Below are 22,101 nucleotides of genomic sequence, written 5' to 3'. Positions count from 1 at the left end.
ATAAAAATAAAATTTAGCCACGCATGTTGGTACGTGCCTGTGGCCCTAGCTACTTGGAAGGCTGAAGTGGAAGGATCGCTTGAGCCAGGGAGTTTGAGGCTGCAGTGAGCCATGATTGCACCACTGCACTCTAGCCTGGGCAAAAATAATAATAATAAGTAAAACATTTATAAATGTTGTAAATGAAAAACCGTGTGTGTGTGTGTGTGTGTGTGTGAGAGAGAGAGAGAGAGAGAGAGAGAAAGAGAGAGAGACTTTACCATTCCTTTGCAAGTCCAGCATAGGTAGACTAGGTAGTTAGGCACCTATTGCTTCATTCTTTTTTTCTTTTTTCGTTCTTTTGGAACCACAGCCAACACTGAAAGAGTCCCATTTTAACATTCCACTATAGTTTCTTTCATTCCTGATAGAAAAGAGGCTGAGAGTGGAATCACTGACCTTGTATTTCTAAACAGAATGAACTTGGTTTGTCTCAGAAAATTAAGTGACAAGAGATAAACAGAAGGGCTCTGTTCTGCTCTTTTGTCCAACCTAGATAATATTTGCCAAGCTACAATATTGATTGATCCTAAAAGCAAAGAACAGGTTAGAGAGGCAGAGAGGGTTGAGGGGAAGCAAGGTTGTATTAATGAAAAGTGTGCAAGAGTAAGAATTAAAGAGATGGGGGTTCTGGCCCTGGTTATGTTATTAACTAGCTATGGACCTTGGACAAGTAACTTGTAAAGGTCAAATATGTTGAGACACTTGAAAACTCTTTTAAAACTATACATATTCAATATTGTTGCTCTTTGTAAGAAGTAATGCAGTTTTGTCACTAAATCCTCTTATTTCTTCACTCAGAAAACCTCTTAGATTCACCCTTTCCTCTCCATTCCCACTGTAATCATGCAGGCTAAACCCAGATTACTGCAATCGCTTCCTAATTTATCTCTCTTTGGCCCTACTGCCTACAATCCATCCCCATAAGGAGGAGTTGGACTAGATGTCCTAAGGCCCAGATTCTATCAGACAATAAGCAAGAAAAGAAAACATAACTGTTCCTTTCCCCACTTCACTCCCATCCTTAGCCTAAGCTACGATTCAAATAAGGCATTATTTAGTTTAACAGTTGAAGATTAGTTACAAAGTGAAATAGGTAAGTAGGTAGGTAGGTGGGTGGGTGGGTAAATAAGTAGGTAGGTAGGTAAGTAAGTAGGTAGATTGCTGGGTAGGTAGGTAGATGGGTGGGTGGGTAAGTAAGTAGGTAAGTAACTAGGTAGGTTGGTGGGTAGGTAGGTAGGTGGGTAGGGTAGGTAAGTAAGTAAGTAGGTTTGTGGGTAGATAGATAGGTAGATGGGCTGGTAAGTAGGTAGGTTGGTGGGTAGGTAGGTAGGTAGGTGGGTAGGTAGGTGGGTGGGTAACTAAGTAGGAAGGTTGATGGGTAGGTAAGTGGGTGGGTAAGTAGGTAGGTTGGTGGGTAGGTAGGTAGGTGAGGGGGTAGGTAAGTAAGTAGGAAGGTTGGTGGGTAGGTGGGTAGGTGAGGGGGTGGGTAAGTAAGTAGGAAAGTTGGTGGGTAGGTGGGTAAGTAAGTAGGAAGGTTAGTGGGTAGGCAGGTGGGTGGTAAGTAAATACGAAGGTTGGTGGGTGGGTAAGTAGGTAGGTTGGTGGGTAGGTAGGCAGGTGGGTGGGTGGGTAAGTAAGTAGGAAGGTTTGTTGGTAGGTAGTTGGGGAATAGGATCCCCCAAGTGAGAAGCCTCCCTCTCTCTCTCTCTCTCTCTCTCTCTCTGTCTCTCTCTCTCTGTCGCTCTCCCCCCAACCCCACCCCAACGTCTAATCAAACACCAAGTCCTATTGATTCTATTAAAGATCTCTCAAATCCACCTATTTCTCTCTTTCTCCACTGCCAGCACCCTACCCTAGTCACTATCATCTCTTATATAGACAACTGTAACAGCCTTATAAACATGTTGCTGCCTTCGGTGTGGAGAATAGAATGCCCTATGTATTCCATTCTCCTCATTTCAACCAGAGTAATCTCTCTAAAACACCAGTCTAAACAATGACTTCACCCTTGTCCTTAGAACAAAGTCCAAGCTTATTCATCTAACTGTATAAGGTCTTTTCTGATCTTGAATATTCTACATCCTCACCTCTGACACCTTCTGCCTTCAGGTCTACACTGGCATCGTCATAATCAGTTCCCAGAATGGGTCCTGTAATCCTTCTCCTAGCTTTTACACATGCTGTTCCTCCTACTGGAAATTTTCTTTCCTCGTGCCATTACATGGCTGACATTTGTTCAACCTTAGAGTCTCAGTTGGGTGTTATCTGTCCAAGAAGACTCCTGAACTCCTAAGTCTAGGCTGGGTTCTCTCCTCTCCCAGAGCTTTCCTCCCCTTTACCCCAGCCCTTATAATACTGTATTGCATCTGTCTATGCCCCAGCAAATTGCACACTCCAGCAGCAGGGAGAGCATCTCTCTTGCTCACTGCTACACTCTGGTGACTAAAATACTGCCTCCCACATAGTAGGCTTGCCCATAATGTTTGCTGAATAAATTAATTTAATGTGAAAGTGTAATATGATTACTTTGAGAAGATGCCACCCTTCAAGTTTTATGAATTATTTCACAGAGGTTCCATATTTTTAAAAAGTCTATCTTATAAAGACATTAGAAAAGCCCTGCGGTCTTGTAGATTTTTTTTTTTTTTTTTTTAGACAGAATCTCGCCCTGTCACCCAGGCTGGAGTGCAGTGGTGCGATCTCAGCTCACTGCAACCTCTGCCTCCTGGGTTCAAGCAATTCTCTGCCTCAGCTTCCCAAGTAGCTGGGATTACAGGCACCCGCCACCATGCCTGGCTAATTTTTGTATTTTTAGTAGAAACGGGTTTCACTATCTTGGCCAGGCTGGTCTTGAACTCATGACCTCGTTATCCACCTGCCTCAGCCTCCCAAAGTGATGGGATTACAGGCATGAGCCACCTCGCCCAACCGTATTTCTTTTTTAAAATGGTAGACCTGCTTTCCAAATGTGATCTTACTTACGTAATAGCCCCTGAGATGAATGCAGATATATATCATTTGTTAAAGTCTAGCAAATCTTGCTAATACAGGTAAGTGACTGAAAAGGGAGGAATGTCAGTCCATCTAGAGTCTCATCCCCTTTGTCTGTTAGGATCTGTGGAAAAGAGTGCCCAGAGAGTGGGGTTTTTGCCTGGCCAGTAGAGTCTCTGGCCTGGCATTTTTGGGGAGCCTCTCTTCTGTGTTTTGATACCAGGAATGAGGCAGTTGCTGCCAAGAAGCTAGATCCAATGCCTAGTATCCTTGGCAGAGAAAATATTTCTCTAGTCCTGTCCAAATTAATCCTCATAGGCCAATAAATCAATACACCAGGAAAATACGGGATGATTCTGGCCATCTGGAATTTTTTGAGGCGTTGGTGGGTATAACAGAAACTACCTAGCTCCACATTAGCTACGAATAGCTGTATATTAGCTCAAGGTAACACAGACACGTTCACCTTCCCATGTGATACCACCAGCACCAGATCCATGGCTGGAAGCTCCCTGCAGCTTTTCAGAATCCTTGCCTTGCTGTTGAGTCAGCCAGTTTGATTTCAGTGCCAAAGAAAGCAGCTTCAACCATTTTCCTACCCAATAGCCTCGTAAGATAACAAGCCAGATCCAGACTTTGTCTTTACATTTGGTCAACCATTTTGACAATCAGATAGTCATTTAAAAAAAAGGGAGGAAATCAGAATATCAGGGCAATATAATCAATACAATATAAGTGGTTTTTAAATTGGACTTTTCCTGCTAAAATGAAACAGTTTTTCCCCCCTCCAAATATTCCGAAAGAATGAGAGGAAAATACTATTTCCACAAAGTAAAAGGTCGTATCTATATGGGCTTTAGATATAGCAAGTTTAAGGCCAGGCGGTGGCTCACGCCTGTAATCCCAGCACTTTGGGAGGCCAAGGTGGGTGGATCACCTGAGGTCAGGAGTTTGAGATCAGCCTGGTCAACATGGTGACACCCGTCTCTACTAAAAATACAAAAAAAAAAAAAAAAAAAAAAAAAAAATTAGCCAGGCCTGGTGGCAGGCTCCTGTAATTCCAGCTACTCAGGAGGTTGAGGCAGGAGAATCGCCTGAACCCGGGAGGTGGAGGTTGCAGTGAGCCGAGATCACCCCACTGCACTCTAGCCTGGGCAACGAGAGCAAAACTCCATCAAAAAAAAAAAAATAGCAAGTTTAAATTCTTTATCACCGAAGAAAATATTACAAAGGAAAATGCTTCTAAACTAATCCCTCTGTTGACTTTTGCCTGCATCAAAGGAAAACAGGGGAGAAAAGAACCCGTTCATTCCTAGACATAAGGTTGCTTAGTTGCAGCTATAAATGCTGCCCCCGGGTGGGCACTTTTTGTGTTCTAAGCCAAGTACTTTACATTCCTTCATCTCACTCAGTGCTCACAACAGCCCTATCAGCAAAGTGTAACTCCCATTTTAAGGTGGAGAAACTGGGACATCGAGACATTCAGTAACTTGTCCAAGGTCACACCACCGTTAAGTACTGAGATTCTAACCTGATCTGACTCCAAAATTCCTGCTCTTAGTCACTGTTCCCAATAGAAAGCAACGTTTGGTGCTATTAATTTTGCAGGCCCTGAACCAACCATAGAACTTAAAATTTTTTCGTCATCAGAAAACAATTTCTTTGTCAGAGAATTTCTCTTACTTAAGAAGTTTTAAAAACAACTATAGTGTGGCAGCATCAACTGAAACAGTCCAGAGAAAAGCAAAAATAGTAAAGGAAATTGGAAAAGGTTTGGAGAGGTCAGAAACTCCCCAGAAATCCCACTAGACTAATAAATTAACTGTTTTCATTTTTTCATGTTTCTTCCAGTCTTTGTCTATTCTGTATACATAATTATATGCAGTTTCAAAGGTCATTTTAAATTACTGGTTAGTATTGAGAAGATGAATATGTCAAATGAGTGTTCTTCTCAGAAACACACCAAAAATTATTTTAATTCTTTTCTCCACATTCTGGGTTTCATTTCTCTTTCTAGAATAATAACAGCAACAAAATCTTGAAGAATTCTGATTCACACAGCAGATGTGAGGATGAGAAAACCTGCTGGCTAATTGGAGATGAGTTTCACTGGAAGCAATCACGTAAAACAAACTATGTCATAGACTCTTATTCCTGAAAGCTGGCCGCAGGATACACAAAAATTAGCCCACCAAAGGTCTCTGTTTCTGTGGAACTTTAGATGCTCATACACTAAGGCTTTATCTCAACATTTTCTAGAGAACCCTAAACACACACACACACACACACACACACACACACACATACACACATACACACATACACATAGTTCAAGGTAAAATACATTTAGGAGACTGCTGCTCACATCCCCCTCTTAGAGATTTAAAATATACATTAGCATATGAAGATCCTGGGAAGTTACACAGTAAGGAACCTGTTTCCTTATGTCCAGAAATTGCAAACTCAGTTGGCTACAGGGCCAGGCAGATAAAGGTATGGACCTGGTGCTGACTGTGGCAGAGACTACATGTAGCATCTGAAAGCTGCTGCTTCTAGAAATGTGGGTCTTGTATTAATAGATCTTCACAAAATGTCTGAAATCTGGGTTTTCATGTGAAATTTCTCATCCAGGATGAGATGGGAGAAAACATGTATCTTGGCTAGATCTGCGAAGGAAAACCAGAGCCATACAGTAGTTAAAGCAGTAAAAGCAGATTTTATTCAGGAACTATTGCAGTGGGTGGCGGGGGGAGGAAGACCTCAGCATAGAACTGGGCTCAGTTCCGAATACAGCATGGACAAGCAGGGATCCAGCCAAAGAAGGGTGAGCATCAGTGAATGGGAAATTACTAAGAAGAGACATCAGGGGTTGGGGGGATTCTGGCTGAACCAGCCTTTTTAGGATTTTTGCTGAAGGCAGGCCAGGTGATCAGACATCACCTGGGGGATGGTGGGAATGAAAAATGTGGTCAGATGTAGAGGCAATCAGATATCAAGAGAGGAATTCTGTCTAGACTGACTTAGCAGGACTCTTGCTAAAACTAGACTCCGCAAGGACAGATATGGAAACCTGGGGTTGAAGCCTAGTTGAGAAAAGGGCTGGGGGGCGATTGACTAAAGTTTGGTCACTGAAGTTCTGTCAGATCTGACCTGTAGGCTACCAATTTGCAGCCTTTAGCTTAACCTAAAGTAGCTGAAGCTCATTTGGCCACAGAACTCTGTTCCTAGAACAGTCTTTTGGGAGATACTAACATATTTCATTGGCCTACCAACCCTTCAAAGAAGCCTCCAGAGTAAAGTCCCTTCTCTAAGCCTCATCTTCCTCCCCCGCTCCAGTCCTCTGGCCTAAAGTAGTAAAAGATGTTCCAGTTACTATGGCTGTGTAGCACATTACTCCAACACCTGTGGCTTAAAACAACAATATTTGTTTTGCCCAAAACTCTGTAATTTGGGTAGAGCTCAGAGAGGATGGTTCATCTTTGTTCCACAAGGTGTCAGAGTGGCTTGAAGGCTGAAGATGAGGGTAGAAGGCTGGAATCATCTGAAGGCACACTCACTCACAAACAGATTCTTGGATGGATTATGCTTGTAGTTACTCAAGACATCCCTGAGACTGATGGCTGGAACACCTCCATGTGGCCTTTCTTTGAGGCTTGGGCTTCCTTGCAAAGTGGTAGCTAGATTCCAAGGGTGAGTGTCCTCAGGAAGAGGTAGGCAGAAACTGTATCACCTTTTAGGGCCTAGCCTCAAAAGTCACGCCCGGGTATTCCCATTGTGTTCTATTTGTCAAGGCAGGCATTCAAAGACAAGGCAATAGACTAACTCTTAATGAAGTAAGACAAGGTTCTGAAGAGATGGGAGCCAGAAAAACAGCTGTAGCCATTTGGGGAAGAAGCAATCGACTGTCAAAGAAAAGAATGAAGTATTTTGATTTCTGGTTGTGTCATTTACCAATGATAGTGTGAGACTGAGCAAGTAACTTCATCTCTTTTTGCATTTTATTGTTCACCCTGTCCTGAATTACAGTTACCACTATTTTTATTTTATCATTAGGCACTGAGCTTCTTGAGGGTAGCATCCACATCTACATATTTTTGTTCTGGCTTGTTTCATTTCCTAAATATTTTCATAATGCAATGCACAGTGACAAACATGTAGTTTGGGCTTAGTAAACATGTCTAATACTTTATTTTTAAAAACAAGTAGAGAGCTTCCTCGTGAGTTTTCATGGCTTGTAAACATGTCTAAAGAAAAAGAAACCCATTCAGGAACTGACTCCCACTCCTCTAGTTCACTGCTGGCTTTTTTCATCACATAACCTGTTTTCATATGGAACACAGACAAGATTCAAACCCCAAGACCCTCTGCCCACCTCTACATGTCCCCATCTCCTCATGCCCATGGTAAAGGAGCCCTAGTCACCAGCCCCTACTTGCCTGCAATAAAAAACAGCCACTGAGAAACTGGACCCACAAAACCTTATGCCTGAAGCACAGGAAGCTTCAGCATATTCCATTGCACATTAACAGCAGTTCTTTTTTTGTGAAGGCAAATACCACAGGAGCCAAGAACACAGATATAATCATGTGAAATTCCAGTTCTACAAAGACATTCGTTTGCTAATGAATATGCTAAAAGTCTTTCAAAAGTGACCCCTTCCTATTTAGACAACATACTTTGCTCTTTATTCTTTAATATTCCATTTCTGTTTGCCCCCTTGCCGGGTAAGGAGGAAGAGAAAGGAAATAACAGAAAACTATCTTAGATTTCCTCTGTTAGAAATGGCTCTTGATTTCCTTCTACCAAACTTCTTGAACCTTATATTTATTTCCAGCCTCCTGTGCTCATTCTTCCCCTTCCCATCATTTCCAGTCTTTCCTCCCCACATTTCTGCAGCTACCCTGCTGGCACATTGCTTGGTGAGAGCCTCGGGCTGTTTGCCTGGGTGCCTGCCAGCATCTGGAGTGATGGCTGACTCCATTGAAACAAGGAAGAAGCATGTCTATCCTAGAGGCAACCAGAAAAATCTGAGTGCTAGTACCAATATTTTTGTATTGCAATACTTCTGAACCACACAATTCACATAGTTTATGAGATTGCATTTCCTCTGTATCCTGGGAAATATTATTGTTCATTTCCAAGCAATAAAATAGCATTAACTGCTGATTCTTTAGCTCTTAGATGTTACAAGTTCTAAGCACTTCACATACATTGTTTCACTTAATCCTTACTCTTAAGAGACTTTTTACAATTTACAGATGAAGAAACTGAGTTAAAGAGGTGAACTAAGTTGCATAAGGTCATGTGACAAGCAGCCTAGCCAGAATTACAGCCTGTTCTACCTGAGGCCAAAGCCCATCTGTTTTCCTCCCTACACTGTTTATTTCTTTTTAAAATTTAACTCCTTTTTTTTTTTTTTTCAGCATAGCCCCACCAATATTGAGACCTATACTGTTTAGATTGAGAAAGAGGAATGCATGACAGATCTATGTTTATCTCACAGAGATTTGATTAATTTTGCGCCTTCCTGTTTGGCTCAGTAAATCAATTCATTAATAACATTGCAACCAGAGACACTCAAAGTTGTTAGAGACCAAAGAATTCTTTGGGTCAAACTTCCATCTGATTTGTGAATCATCTTTACAGCACTCCTCACATTGGCCATTCCATCCCTGAAGACTTCTAAGGTTGAGGAGCCCATTCCATCTTCAGGCAGTTTTGTATTGCATTTGATAAAAATTTGTGCCCCCGGAATTGCCTTTCATTTATCCTAGTTCTGCTGTCTGCAAAACAAAGCTGGGCTGGTTTGCTCAGCTCTCAGTATCCCCCTGATGATTGTGTTAGCAGGTGAGTTGCTCCTTTACCCATTCTTCATCAGCAGGGTTATTCCTGCCCAAGGTCACTCATGCCTGAAGAGATTCCAGTTTGTCAATGAGACCACTACATGGGACACCCAGCACCATACTAAGAGTTCAAACTAATTCTGACTAATTGAAATTCTATCCCATCCTCCATGAGAACACTGCACATCTGTGATGTAGCTCCGGGTTGAATATGTTCTTTGGGCAGCCACATAAAATCTTCAACTAGTATTGAGCTCTTAGTCAACAGGAAATACGGTGAGTAGAAACACTCAGTTACCGTTGGCCAGCCTGGACTACTGGACCCCCAGGGCAGTGAAGCCCCACACTGATGTGCACATAATTTCACTTCAGCAAAATTGTTTGTTGGGGCAAATTTTTAATCCAGACTTGCATAGTGGTTTTCATTCCTTGTCATGTAAAAGAAGTACTGCTTTTTTTTGTTTTTTTGGTTTTTTTTGAGATGGAATTTCACTCTGATTGCCCAGGCTAGAGTGCAATGGCATGATCTCAGCTCATCACAACCTCCGCCTGCCGGGTTCAAGTGATTCTCCTGCCTCAGCCTCCCGAGTAGCTGGGATTACAGGCATGCACCACCACGCCTGGCTAATTCTGTATTTTTTAGTACAGACGGGGTTTCTCCATGTTGGTCAGGCTGGTCTCAAACTCCCGACCTCAGGTGATCCGCCTGCCTCGGTCTCCCAAAGTCTTGGGATTACAGGCATGAGTCACCGCACCCGGCCTACTTGCTTTTCTTCTGCATAGGCAGAGCTGGTTGGGTTGGTTTGGTTTGGTTTGGTTTTCTCAAGTTTTGATCCAGTGACAGTTAATCAATGGAAGTCTAAAGAGGCAAAAAGAAATCCAGACTCCTCCCAGGAAGAATTGGCACTTAATCTCACATTGATTAGTTCCTTTACAGCACAATCCCAGGATCTTTGTAACTGACAATTACATTTGACCACACAATCAAAAGTAGCTCTATGTTAACTAGATGACTAAAATAAACTGGTGATTGGAATTGATAATATGCTGCCATCCCTTAAACTTTCCTGTTCTAAAATAAATTGTTTCTTTTCTTATTCTTCATATCTTAATATAATTAATATTTAATTAATATTGCCCTGGTTCTTATAAAAAATTTTGTTTTCCAGTTTTACAATCAAAAAAGTGAAGGAAAATAACATCCAATGTACTTTTGGGAAAACATTTTAAAGTATAATTTTTGGAGATTAGTAAGTGGACTAGAAGGCCCCTTTTTAAAAAAAAATGTGATTCTGTGCTAAGATCTTCCTTCCGCCTTATTCTGATCTGAGTCAATCCATGTAGACAAAGAAGCCTGAGCTGCTGTCTAACGAACCCAATCTTCTCACTTTACAAATGAGGAAAAATAACTTACAGATGAGTTAAAGTGACTTGCTCAAATTCTAGCACACATCTTTCTTCTTTCAAACCACTAACACAGAATATCAATGATGAAGGAATTCAGAGGCAAAAGATTGCTGTAGTGTGGGAATGTTGAAGAAAACATCATGGAGGAACTGAAATTGAAAAGAAGTAAGCATTTTTTTAACCAAATCTTAGTTTTCCACCAAAATAACTTATGCTAGCAATAGAAAATTTGGAAAATGGTAAAAAGTACATTAAAAACTGATGGGATAAATTACTAATAACCTCATCCCATAAAAGAGTTATACAGCGCCTTTCTCTACAGTCTTTTCTCCCCCAAATCATTATTGTGGTTGTTTTTCTGTTATTGTGATTATACTACTTAGCAAGAAAGATTATAACTCAAGGACTATTCAATATTGTAATAAACTATTCATAAACGTCATTTTAATTGCTGCATAACAGTCCATTATAGAGGTTTTACCATAATTTTCTTAATGTTGATCTTATTTTTGAGAAATTAGATGGAAGGGAAAGATTTAAATGAAGAGAAGGAAGATGTCTAGAAGAAGAATATGTTTTTACAGCAGATGGAAACACCAAACTATTCACAGCTTTTATATTTAAGCTTTGCGGTTGTGGGTGATTTTTGTTTTATTCTCTATATTTTTCTCAATACTACAAAAACACTAGCAAGAACACCTACTTTTTTTGAGCACCTACCATGTACTTTATGCCACAGATGCATTTTCTCATTTAGTTGTCATAACAACTAACCAAAATTGCTATTATATCTTCATTTTAAATATAAGGAAAATGAGACTTAGAAATATTAAGAGATTCATAAAAGGGCAATGACGGAACAAGAATTTGAACCAGGTCCATCCAAGGGGAAAGCTGCTATTCTTAACCACCATGCTGCATATCCCAATGTTTTTATGAGTATGTACTGTATTTTATCATCAGAGAACTATTCCTAGACATGGATATGGATGGCAAATAATAGCTCATTTCTGATGTAAGCAGATAGCTTGTTACACAGAGTATAAACAACAATCTACCAAAATCCCAGAAGAGCTAAGAAAATCATCAATAAATAAAATCCCGTCAGTTGTGTCTAAGGTCTTTAAAATTCAGATATGTTTCAGGTTTCTCTAAAATTCATTTAAAATAGTGAGAGGAAGCAGCGTTAATTGTAGCTACGTGAATGAAGTCTGGATTCCGCAACTGGATGAAAATTGATGATACTAAAAGTAGTCTTCTGTAATTAAATGAAAACTGTGCTCTGCACTTTAATTAGTCAGCAGTAACTCATTTTAAGTGGTAACAGTGAGTTCTGGTGTATCTCATTAAGTGAGAGCCCAGCAGCTCTACCTCAGCTGAGGTTCTCTCGGTTTTCCAAAGCAGCTTTATTTATGTATCTACTGCTCTAATTTCAAGCTGCAAGAAAGGTAATGCATCCTTTGGTAACTCAGATGTACACATTATCAAATCCTTCTCATTCTTTCATGCAGAAGACTTGTAATATGCTTTAAATTCCAAGGACTCTCACTAGACGAATGTATTTGCCTTGGAAAGTATGTGCAGTCATTGGCCTCTCGTGTCACCCAGTGGGAGTCTGGGAAAGTCAGCAAACGTTATAAAATTCACTTGATAGATTTGTCTTTCCTTCTACCGCAGACAGGTTAAACCTGCATCTTTGAAAAGCTATTTAAAAAATGAATTCCCCCAAAATTTTTCCCAAAGTTTTTACTATCTAATAATTCAGGTTTCGTGGTATTAAAAAAAAGAAAGATATTTTTTGTTTTGTTGTTTAACCTTATTTTTTAATTATAAAAGCAAAGCATGCTCATCATAGAAAATTCAGAAAGTAGGAAAAGTATGAAGAGGCAGGAAAAACATCCCTCATTATTTCTTCATTCAAAGACACATTTCTATGAATGTGGTGGCATATTTCTTCCTAGTCTTTTATCTAGCCATTGCTATTGTATATTTGAGATCATTCTGTTGGCACAATGTGATATTCTACTAGAAAAAGCCATTAAAAAATAAATTTTGAATTTTATTTCTGAGCTGAACCTAGATTCCTAGTAGCCATTCCCTGTGCTTCCAGCATCATGGACATAGATTGTCAAGATGCCTGCTGCCTTGTTGAGAGGAGGCCTTTGCCAAAGGGGTGGAACCCATTTCTGTGAGAGGAATGAGAATTCTGGACATAATAAAGCAGGAGCAAGAGCTAGTATTTATTTAGTAGCCTGGGATTATCACATTGGGCTGGTTCTTATTCCATGAACATTTGTATCTAAAAGAAATAAGATTATAATTACCACGCAAAGCAACTCTGAAGAAGAGTTCTTGCTTCAGGGCAGCCACAGCCCAGGCAGACCAGAAGGATTAAAAGGTGAAGGTTAACCTCAAGTCAGTGTGATGGTGTATCAGTGAGTCACAGGACTTCAAATCATAGACACTGAGATTTGCAATTTGTAAAGAGTATGAATTTCAGTCCCAGATTCAGGTGTTCAAGGAATACTCACTGTTTCGTTCGTTTGTTTGTTTAAAGAAAATAAAGTGGTTTCCAAGTGTCTCTCTTACCAGGCTGGCAGGGAACTTACTCTAGGGCATGAAATATGAAATATGGAAGGCTTATGTAGTGTCAGAAAACAAGGACAGAGTCTCCCCCACCCACCCCCACCGCTCCCGGCTGTCATGGTGACCACTAACAGCCATCCAAGCCCAAAGTGGTTCCTTGAAATTCACTTTCTATTTCCCGGCCATGTGAGAACTGGGGTTCAAGTGAGCCCCCTTTATACATCCTCAGTCATCATCTCTGATATCAAGCTCATTTGCCTGGGAAATAGCTAAAAACCAAGCGCCAGTCTCCCACTAATCAGAACCTGCCACCCTCCCTCTCTTTTCCTACCCCCGGAAAATTCCGTCTCTCTTAAATTCTTTAAGATGCTTGCTCCTTCCTCCTGCCCCTTGGGCCACCTAAAGTACTCTCTTCAGGCTTAATAAAATAGAAGTCAACCAAGGACAGCTCTTGCAGCAAAAAGCTTCTTCAGTCTAGGAACACACACCTCCCTTGAAGTAAAGAAGAGCAAACAGCCTGATTTCCCTTACAGAAGATGTGTGGGGAAACTACAAGGAAACAAAAACACAAAGTAGCATTTTTCAAAAAATCATCCTGCCACATAAAAGTCCTTGAAGAGGATTCAGTCAGATTCACACCAGGGTCCCTCATTCTTTAGCACCAGCAGACCAAGTTTGCCATAAGCTGACAAGTGTGGGCTTGGAAGGCAGATGGGGTTCGGATCCTGTGAGTCCTAGCTTTGGGACCATAACCCTCCAGGCTCAGTTTTCTGCTGGCACAGTGCTTGACACAGAGTAGGATCAACTAATGTTTCATTCTCTTGTCCGTACCTGGCTGTCCTCCCAAGTCACTGCTCAGCCAGTCCCAAAGCAGTTGCTCTAATTCTTTATATGCTAGGAGCAATTCTGGGAGAGACTGCCCTTCCTAAAATGTAGCCTAGTGCCCACGCATGGAACTGTATATAAGTAGTGGGTTTGTAGCTGAATTTGGCATATGTGATCCCGGTCTTTCTGATGGTAGTTATTTTCCTGCTGGAGAAAACCACAGCTAATCCACTTCAACACTCTGACCAGTAAGTACCCTCCAGAAGCTCTTCAGCCACGCCTATCAATTGGATGTCGTCAGCCATTTTATTCCTCCTCAGAAGCCTCTTTTATCTATTAGGGAAAAAAAAAAAAAAACCACACAGATGACATGGCATGTTCTTAAATCCATCTCCATTCATTTTTCCTGTCTCCCAGTCAGATACAGAGTTTTGGGATAAGATGCAAGCAGAATGGGAAGAAATGGCTCGGAGGAACTGGATATCTGAGAACCAAGAAGCCCAGAACCAAGTAACCATCTCGGCTAGTGAGAAGGTAACCAATTCTGTTCCTATACATGCTGACTACTTTTCTCAACCTTTTTGGATCATATTTTATAGATTAGTCAATAGCTATTCTGTCAAAAACACAGTAATTAAAAAGACAATTTAATGTCAATCTGACCTAGAAGAAATTCTGATAGAATGAGACAATATAATTATCCAACGTGTGAAGGCAGCCAAGTTGGAATGAAATGCTCTTATTTTTATCGGTGTTCAGACAGACAGTTTGGCAGCCAACCAGAGCTTGGATCCTGACTGCTAGCCAGTTACTGAACTAGCTGACATTGAGGGTGGGTTGGAACAAGAATTGGTCTAATGTCACAATACTCTGTCAGCCAGTCATGTGAGTGCTGTCGATTTACCAACAACAGAAGTGATACCAGTGGCATGGGAGTGAAGTGGAGACTTGGGGCTATATTTCACAGGTGGTCATTATATAGCTAGCAAAGAAACTGTGGAAAAGATGCTCTCACACAACCAGGTCAAGTCCCAAGAGGATTCCTTAGAGGTACTCCCCTGATACGAGCCCCAGCAAATGCACTAGTACAGCGAACAACCAGCCAAATCACTCATGAAGTCCCAGTTGCTCTAGGATTTATGCATTTAAAAAACACTTGGTGGGGTTGGGGGGAAACACTGAGGAATAAGTATAAATTACTTGAAAGAAAAATGTGGAACTTTCTTACCTATAAATGTATATATCACAATAGCCAAGATATAGAAGCAACCTAAGTGTCCATCAACAGACAAATGGATAAAAAACAATGTGAGCCTGAACAACAGAGTGAGACCCTGTCTCTACCAAAAAAAAGAATGGAAAAAGAAAAAAAAACAGCTGGGCATAGAGGCACACACCTGTAGTCCCCAGCTACTCAGGAGGCTGAGGTGGGAGGATCACTTCAACCCCAGGAGGTCAAGGCTGCAGTGAGCTGTGATGGTGTCACTACACAGCCTGGACAACAGAATAAGACCCTGACTAAAAAAAAAAAAAAAAAAAAAAAAGTACATATATACAATGGAGTACCATTCAGCCATAAAAAAGAATGGCATCCTGTCATTTATAACAACATGAATGGAATTGGAGGTCATTATGTTAAGTAAAATAAGCCAGGCACAGAAAGACAGACTTCACATGTTCTCACTTGTTTGTGGGAGCTAAATTTAAAACAAATGAACTCATGTGGATGGAGAGTAAAATGATGGTTACCAGAGGCCGGGAAGGGTAATGGGCAGGAGAGGAGGGTAGGGAACTGGAGATGGTTAATGGGTACAAAAATATATAGAATGAACAAAATCTAGTATTTTATAGCATAATGGGTGACTACACTCAACAATAATTTATTGTACCTTTTAAAATAACTAAAAGAGTATAATTGGATTCTTTATAGCACAAAAAATGATACATGCTTGAGGTGATGATATCCCATTTACCCTGATGTGACTGTTACACAGATCACATATGTGTATGCCTGTATGACTGTATCACAATATCTCATGTACCCCATAAATACATATACCTACTAGGTACCCACAAAAAGTAAAAATTAATTAATTAATTAAAAGAATAAAAGAAAAACTATATATAGATAAGTATATATTACTATTTTGTAGTGGAGGAAGTCTCAGTAATATTCAGTTCTGGATAGCATTCATGATATTTTGCTAATGCAACAAATATTTATTGAGCATCTACTCTTACACTAAGTACTGGGGATGTGATGACGAATAGGCTCCGATTTTAGTAGATCTGCAATCTACATAGTCATTAAAATGTCTGTCTCCTCCAAATACTCTGTCCCTCAATAGGCCAGGCAATCTCATAAAATTAGAACAGCCATCTCACTAAAAGTAACTGTCTTTTCCACAAGGAAATCATAGCTAAGTGAGAACACAGGACATTGATTGAGATCATCAGACTCTGGGCTGTAACTCGTGCCCCCAAGGTCTGCCTGAGCTCCATAGCCCCTTACTCCCAGAACCCCATACCCACACTAACCCCACATAAGCCAGTCACACCCTGTGGCTTTTGATGGGGGATTTTGTCTTCCTAAGCACCTATGGAGACTCAAGGCCTCCACTTGATCTACTCTTAAACCTTAGTAACGTCATCAACACACTAGCTTATTTTTATCTATCAAATTTAAAGGATTTTATGATCATCTATGCAAGTAAAATTGCAACAAATAACATCTCTCAGATACTTCAGATGAGAGTTTAAGTTGGACAAATTTTTTCAAAAACAATTTAACTACACATTTCAAGGGCTTAAAAATAGCTCATAACCTTTAACTTAATAAATCCCTCTGGGAGTCTATCCTAAGGTAATAAGTACATGCAGCAAAGATTTGTGCACGAGGCTTTCACCGTAGTTTTATTTATGATAACAAAAACTTTAAAATAACCTGAATGTTCATCAATAAGGGATTGAGTAAATAAATATAGCATATCCATAGGAATAATTTTAATAACATAGAGAAATCACAATATAAAACTAAGCGAGGCCTAATCTACAAGACTGCGTATGTAATATGTGCCTATTTGTTTAATTTATATACTCATAGAAAATACCAGTTATTTATACATCCTGTATTCTTTAAATTTTTACAATTAAAAAAAATCTTTAACTTTAAAACATGCATGCCCAACAGGGGCAATATAGCCCCCAATAGGCAAAAACTGGTTCAGGGTGAGGGCAAAAAAAATTCTTAGCTATGACAATGGTTTGTAGTTCTCCAAAGGGCCGTAGTAGGTAAACAGATATACAGTATGTGGGATTCATATTTCGGGGGATGGGTGGTAGCACTTAGCAAAAACATGTCTAATGAGTCAGTATTTTTAAAATCATCAGGGGAAATTGTTAAAACAAAAAGAACAAAAAATATGAGAAGAAAGCAAACACAAAAATATTAACAGGGGTCATATCTAGGTTGTGGCATTATAGGTAACTTTTTGTATCTTTTTATATTGTTTAGTATCATCTAAACTTTATACAATGAAAATGTACTATATTCATAATAAGGAAAAGCAGAAATTTAAATTTAAAATAAAAAGTTAAATAATCAAAATAAATTTAATTTAAAATTGTTTATTATGCTTTAAGTTCTGGGATACATGTGCAGAACGTGCAAGTTTGTTGCATAGGTATACACGTGCCATGGTGGTTTGCTGCACCCATCAACCCATCATCTACATTAAGTATTTCTCCTAATGGTATCCCTCCCCTAGTTCCCCACCCTCCAACAGGCCCCAATGTGTGATGTTCCCCTCCCTGTGTCCATGTGTTCTCACTGTTCAACTCCCACTTATGAGTGAGGACATGCAGTGTTTGGTTTTCTGTTCCCGTGTTAGTTTGCTGAGAATAATGGTTTCCAGCTTCATCCACGTCCCTGCAAAGGACATGAACTCATCCTTTTTTATGGCTGCATAGTATTCCATGGTGTATATGTGCCACATTTTCTTTATCCAGTCTATCATTGATGGTCATTTGGTTTGGTTCCAAGTCTTTGCTATTGTGAATAGTACTGCAATAAACATACGTGTGCATGTGTTTTTATAGTAGAATGATTTATAATCCTTTGGGTATATACTCAGTAATGGGATTGCTGGGTCAAATGATATTTCTGGTTCTAGATCCTTGAAGAATCACCACACTGTCTTCCACAATGGTTGAACTAATTTACACTCCCACCAACAGTGTAAAAGCGTTCCTGTTTCTCCACATCCTCTCCAGCATCTGTTGTTTCCTGACTTTTTAATGAAAACTTATTGAATGTAAGAATGAGAAAAGAGATCAATGTCTCATGCACTGGCCTTTTTCTTTGTTGCAGGGGTATTACTTTCACACTGAAAACCCGTTCAAGGACTGGCCTGGAGCATTTGAAGAAGGCTTAAAAAGGCTGAAGGAAGGGGACCTGCCAGTCACCATCCTGTTCATGGAAGCAGCAATTCTTCAGGACCCTGGAGATGCAGAGGTGTCATTCTCCCTTCATTCTGCCAGACTCAGAAAGGGCACTTGCTAACGAGGGACAGATAACACAGAACTCTGCTGGGTCACCTTTTCATCAAGTAAAGGCTCCCAGAGGAGTTAACCTAGCTTAGTCTACTGGTTTAAAGGTTACAAATAGGTACCCGTTTTCTAACAAAATTTCTAATTGGCAGTGTTTACAGTGCTTATAAATAAAGATTGGGGGCAGGAAAAGAAAAATCAAAATTACCAACCTGGAGGCTTATTAGTAGTTTTCTTTTTTTGAGACAGAGTCTTGCTCTGTCAACCAGGCTGGAGTGAAATGGCGCAATCTCAGCTCACTGCAACCTCCGCCTCCCAGGTTCAAGCGATTCCTCTGCCTCACCATCCTGAGTAGCTGAGATTACAGGTGCCTGTCACCACGCCCAGCTAATTTTTGTATTTCTAGTAGAGACAGAGTTTCACCATGTTGGTCAGGCTGGTCTCAAACTCCTGACCTCAGGTGATCCTCCGGCCTTGGCATCCCAAAGTGCTGGGATTACAGGCATGAGCCACCGTGCCCAGCGGTAGTTTTCAAGGGACAGTATATAGTGATGTCCGGCTCTTGTGTCACACTGTACATCACCCTTGGTTTACTCATGCCACATTTATTGAACACATACTATGTCCCAAAAATTATACCAGGTCCTGGCTTAAAATATTGAAAAGCTGGGAAAACATATCAGGTGGAAAACATGTTTATGGTCTATCTGGGAAAACAAATAAAAAATCAGTGTAGTGTAATAAATGCAATGTCAGAGTGCGCACGGGATGCTGGGAGACTAGAAAGCATCCAGCCTTTCTGCACAAGTGCAGCCAGGGTTGGGGCAGGAATTAAAGGCAATAGGGGAGTCAAGTTTTTGTTACAAGGGAGCACTATGTGGGTAGGCAGAGGGGCATGAAGCATCCTGTTAAGTGGAAGAGGGGAGGAGAGAATGGTAGAGGGAAGGCAAGAAGAGATAGGCAAGAATTTGAAATTCATCTGAAAGCCATGGGAAACCACTAGGGGCCCGTACTCAGGAGAGGCATACCAACAGATTGCGTGTTAGAAAAACCTCTTTCTCCGAGATGAGAAGAGTGATTAGAGACAGAGGCTGGGAGACCACGAAAAAGCTTCTGCAGTCCTAATCCCCTAGATTCCTAAACCTGTGAAGGCCTATCATAAGATAGTGTCAATATAATGATTTCTTCTTTCATTTGTAATTTTCAGGAATCATCATATAAGGAATATTCCCAAGGGAATCTGCAGAAATTTTAGGGACCAGTATATATACTGGTGCTGAGAATACAATGTAGAATAGTGGTTAAGCGTCTAGGCTGTGCTATCCCAACTGCATAGGTTCAGATCCCTGTTCTACCTGTTAGCCATGGGACCTGGGGCAAATCATTTAAACGCTCTAAGTTTCAGTTTCCTCATCTGTAACATGGAAATCCTAATAGTAACTATCTTATTGGGTGTTGTGAGGATTAAATTAGTCCACACAAATAAAGTGCTCAGCTCAGTGCCTGGCACATCAATATTTAGCCTTCATTTTTATTATTGGTTGTACTTTATGTAGGAAGAATGAGTAAAATGATCAGTAGTTAAATCTTGTAATATCTTGTTGGTCAAAAGGCTTACAGTGAAATGGGGTTGAACTGAAAGCTGAAATTCTGAACCAAAATATTAGAATTTTTAAAAGATAGGCCGAGTGTGGTGCCTCATGCCTGTAATCCCAGCACTTTGGGAGGCCGAGGCGGGCGGATCACTTCAAGCCAGGAGTTCAAAACCAGCTTGGCCAACGTGGCAAAACCCTGTCTCTACTAAAAAATACAAAAAAAAAAAAAAAATTAGCTGAGTGGGATGGCTCATGCCTGTAATCTCAGCTACTCAAGAGGCTGAGGTGGGAGAATCACTTGAACCAGGAGGCGGAGGTTGCAGTGAGCCGAGATCGTGCCACTGCACTCCAGCCTCAGTGACAGAGCAAGACCCTGTCTCAAAAATAAAATAAAATAAAAGATATATGCTCATTATAGGAGAGGAAATTATTACACTAATATGAAACTATAGGCCACCCCCTAAAAATAATAATGTCATCTTACGTTTGTAAATGCTATGTATTTTACAAGGCGTTTTCAAATATATTACATTATTTGACACAACAGCCCTGGAAGATTTTTTTAAGGACATATTATGATCTCAGATTCATAAATGAGAAAATGAGGGCCTGTGGTAACTAACAAATCCCAGACAAGGACCCAGGGCTTCTGAATCTATGGAGACCTCAAAGTTAAGGTAATAACACTGTAGACAGTGAAAATGACACCATGGCCATAGGCTAGAAAAACGCCCCCAGAGAAAGACTATTTCATCAATCTTTTCTTAAGAAGCATTCTAAGATATATGGAAGGTGAAATCAAAATAGAGGTTACTGTCTGTATGTTTAAGAGATTTAAAATAATCAAGGATATTTGGAGGGGGGAATAATCAGTATTTTTATGAGTTTATAAGGTATATGTAATAGTAACCCATGAGAGGAAAAGCCAGTACCATTCAAATGGCACTTTAAGATAACTGTGCTTTCCTAGAGTTTTGTTTCAAAATGGTATTATCTAAAATGGTGTTTGGGGAGTGTGTAAGAGTCTTTGGGGAATGTGTAACTCTCCCAGCCTTGGGAAGGAGAGTTACACACTCCTCAAACATTTTTAAACCCTAAGACCCTAATATACCTCCACCCCCAGCAAATTTGAAGACAATGTGTGTAATGAGAGGTTTCTGCTTGTGTATATTACTCTTATAACAGTGTGAGAGTTATTGTTCTTATGAGTATATAGAGAAAAATTTGTAAAAACTTTAATTCTAGATATAAAAACATAAGCTATCTGCTTGAAGATGTTCTTCATATTATTTACAACAGCAAACGATTGCAACCAACTTAAAGCAATAAGGGAATTGTTGAGTAAATAATGAAATATCCATTCAACAAAATCCAAATTAAAAATTATGAGGATTTTGTAAAAACATGAAAAAGGGCTTAAGGTACAATGAAATATATAAATGTAGACTATAAAATTATGTCTACATTATGATTGTGGTATGTGTTTTGTGCATTTTAACAGTGATTACATTAGAGGAGTGAACACATCATAGGAGATTTTGTTCGTTTTGCTTTTCCTAGTTCCTAAATCTCCTGTGAATTCTTCTAGTAAGTGACTTTCATTCATACAAGCTAAGTTAATATTGTACCTCTTGAGATTCCTTACTGTAAACTTCATTTAGCTACATTTCTGGGTTATATTTCCACCTCTTTTCCTCACAATTGTATAATTTTATATATTTATCCTTTGGTTTTAAGATACCTAATATAACGAAATCTCAGAAATTCAGAGGTTTCCATCACACTGGGTTATAGGAAAGGATAAATACTGAACGAGTTTGGAAATAATGACAGAGGATCTTGACCCAGATGTCACAAGAGAGTTTGAATGAAGAAATGCATATAATATTTTTCCCTTTTATATAGTGCTCACATCTGAGACAGGTTGCTCTGCATAGGGGATCCATCACAGGTCAACAAACCAGCTGAAGCACATGAGTAATTCTGCTTCATCTTGCAATGTTAACATCAGTTGTCTTTCGTAGGCATGGCAGTTCCTCGGGATAACCCAGGCGGAGAATGAAAATGAACAAGCAGCTATTGTCGCCCTCCAGAGGTAAATGAAGCTAAGTGCAAAATCATGGGCCTGGCAGACACTTGTTAATGAACTTCCTGTTTCAGATTTGTCCTTTGATCTTTACTGAAGTACAGTGTAAAGAATTTGTAAAGGATAAGTGCTGAGATACTGCATGTCACTCACACTCAGCTCTGAAAAACAGCTTAGA

At 40.0% G+C, this 22,101-nt stretch overlaps 1 protein-coding gene across 12 annotated transcripts in view; it reads left to right on the top strand.

The window, feature by feature from the left end:
• PEX5L (peroxisomal biogenesis factor 5 like) overlaps positions 1-22,101 on the top strand; it is a 243,910-nt gene that overhangs the window by 204,733 nt on the left and 17,076 nt on the right. For all 12 annotated transcript variants that reach the window (XM_054479447.2, XM_054479453.2, XM_054479450.2 and 9 more), the window contains 3 exons: positions 14,112-14,228; positions 18,064-18,207; positions 21,862-21,932. In XM_054479447.2, coding sequence (XP_054335422.1) covers positions 14,112-14,228; positions 18,064-18,207; positions 21,862-21,932 — 332 coding nt within the window. The remainder of the gene's footprint in view (positions 1-14,111; positions 14,229-18,063; positions 18,208-21,861; positions 21,933-22,101) is intronic.

Source organism: Pongo pygmaeus, chromosome 2 (genome assembly GCF_028885625.2).
Source record: "Pongo pygmaeus isolate AG05252 chromosome 2, NHGRI_mPonPyg2-v2.0_pri, whole genome shotgun sequence".
Lineage (NCBI taxonomy): Eukaryota > Metazoa > Chordata > Mammalia > Primates > Hominidae > Pongo > Pongo pygmaeus.
The sequence above is the reverse complement of the archived record's forward strand: the minus strand, read 5'-3'. Positions and strand labels throughout refer to the sequence as shown.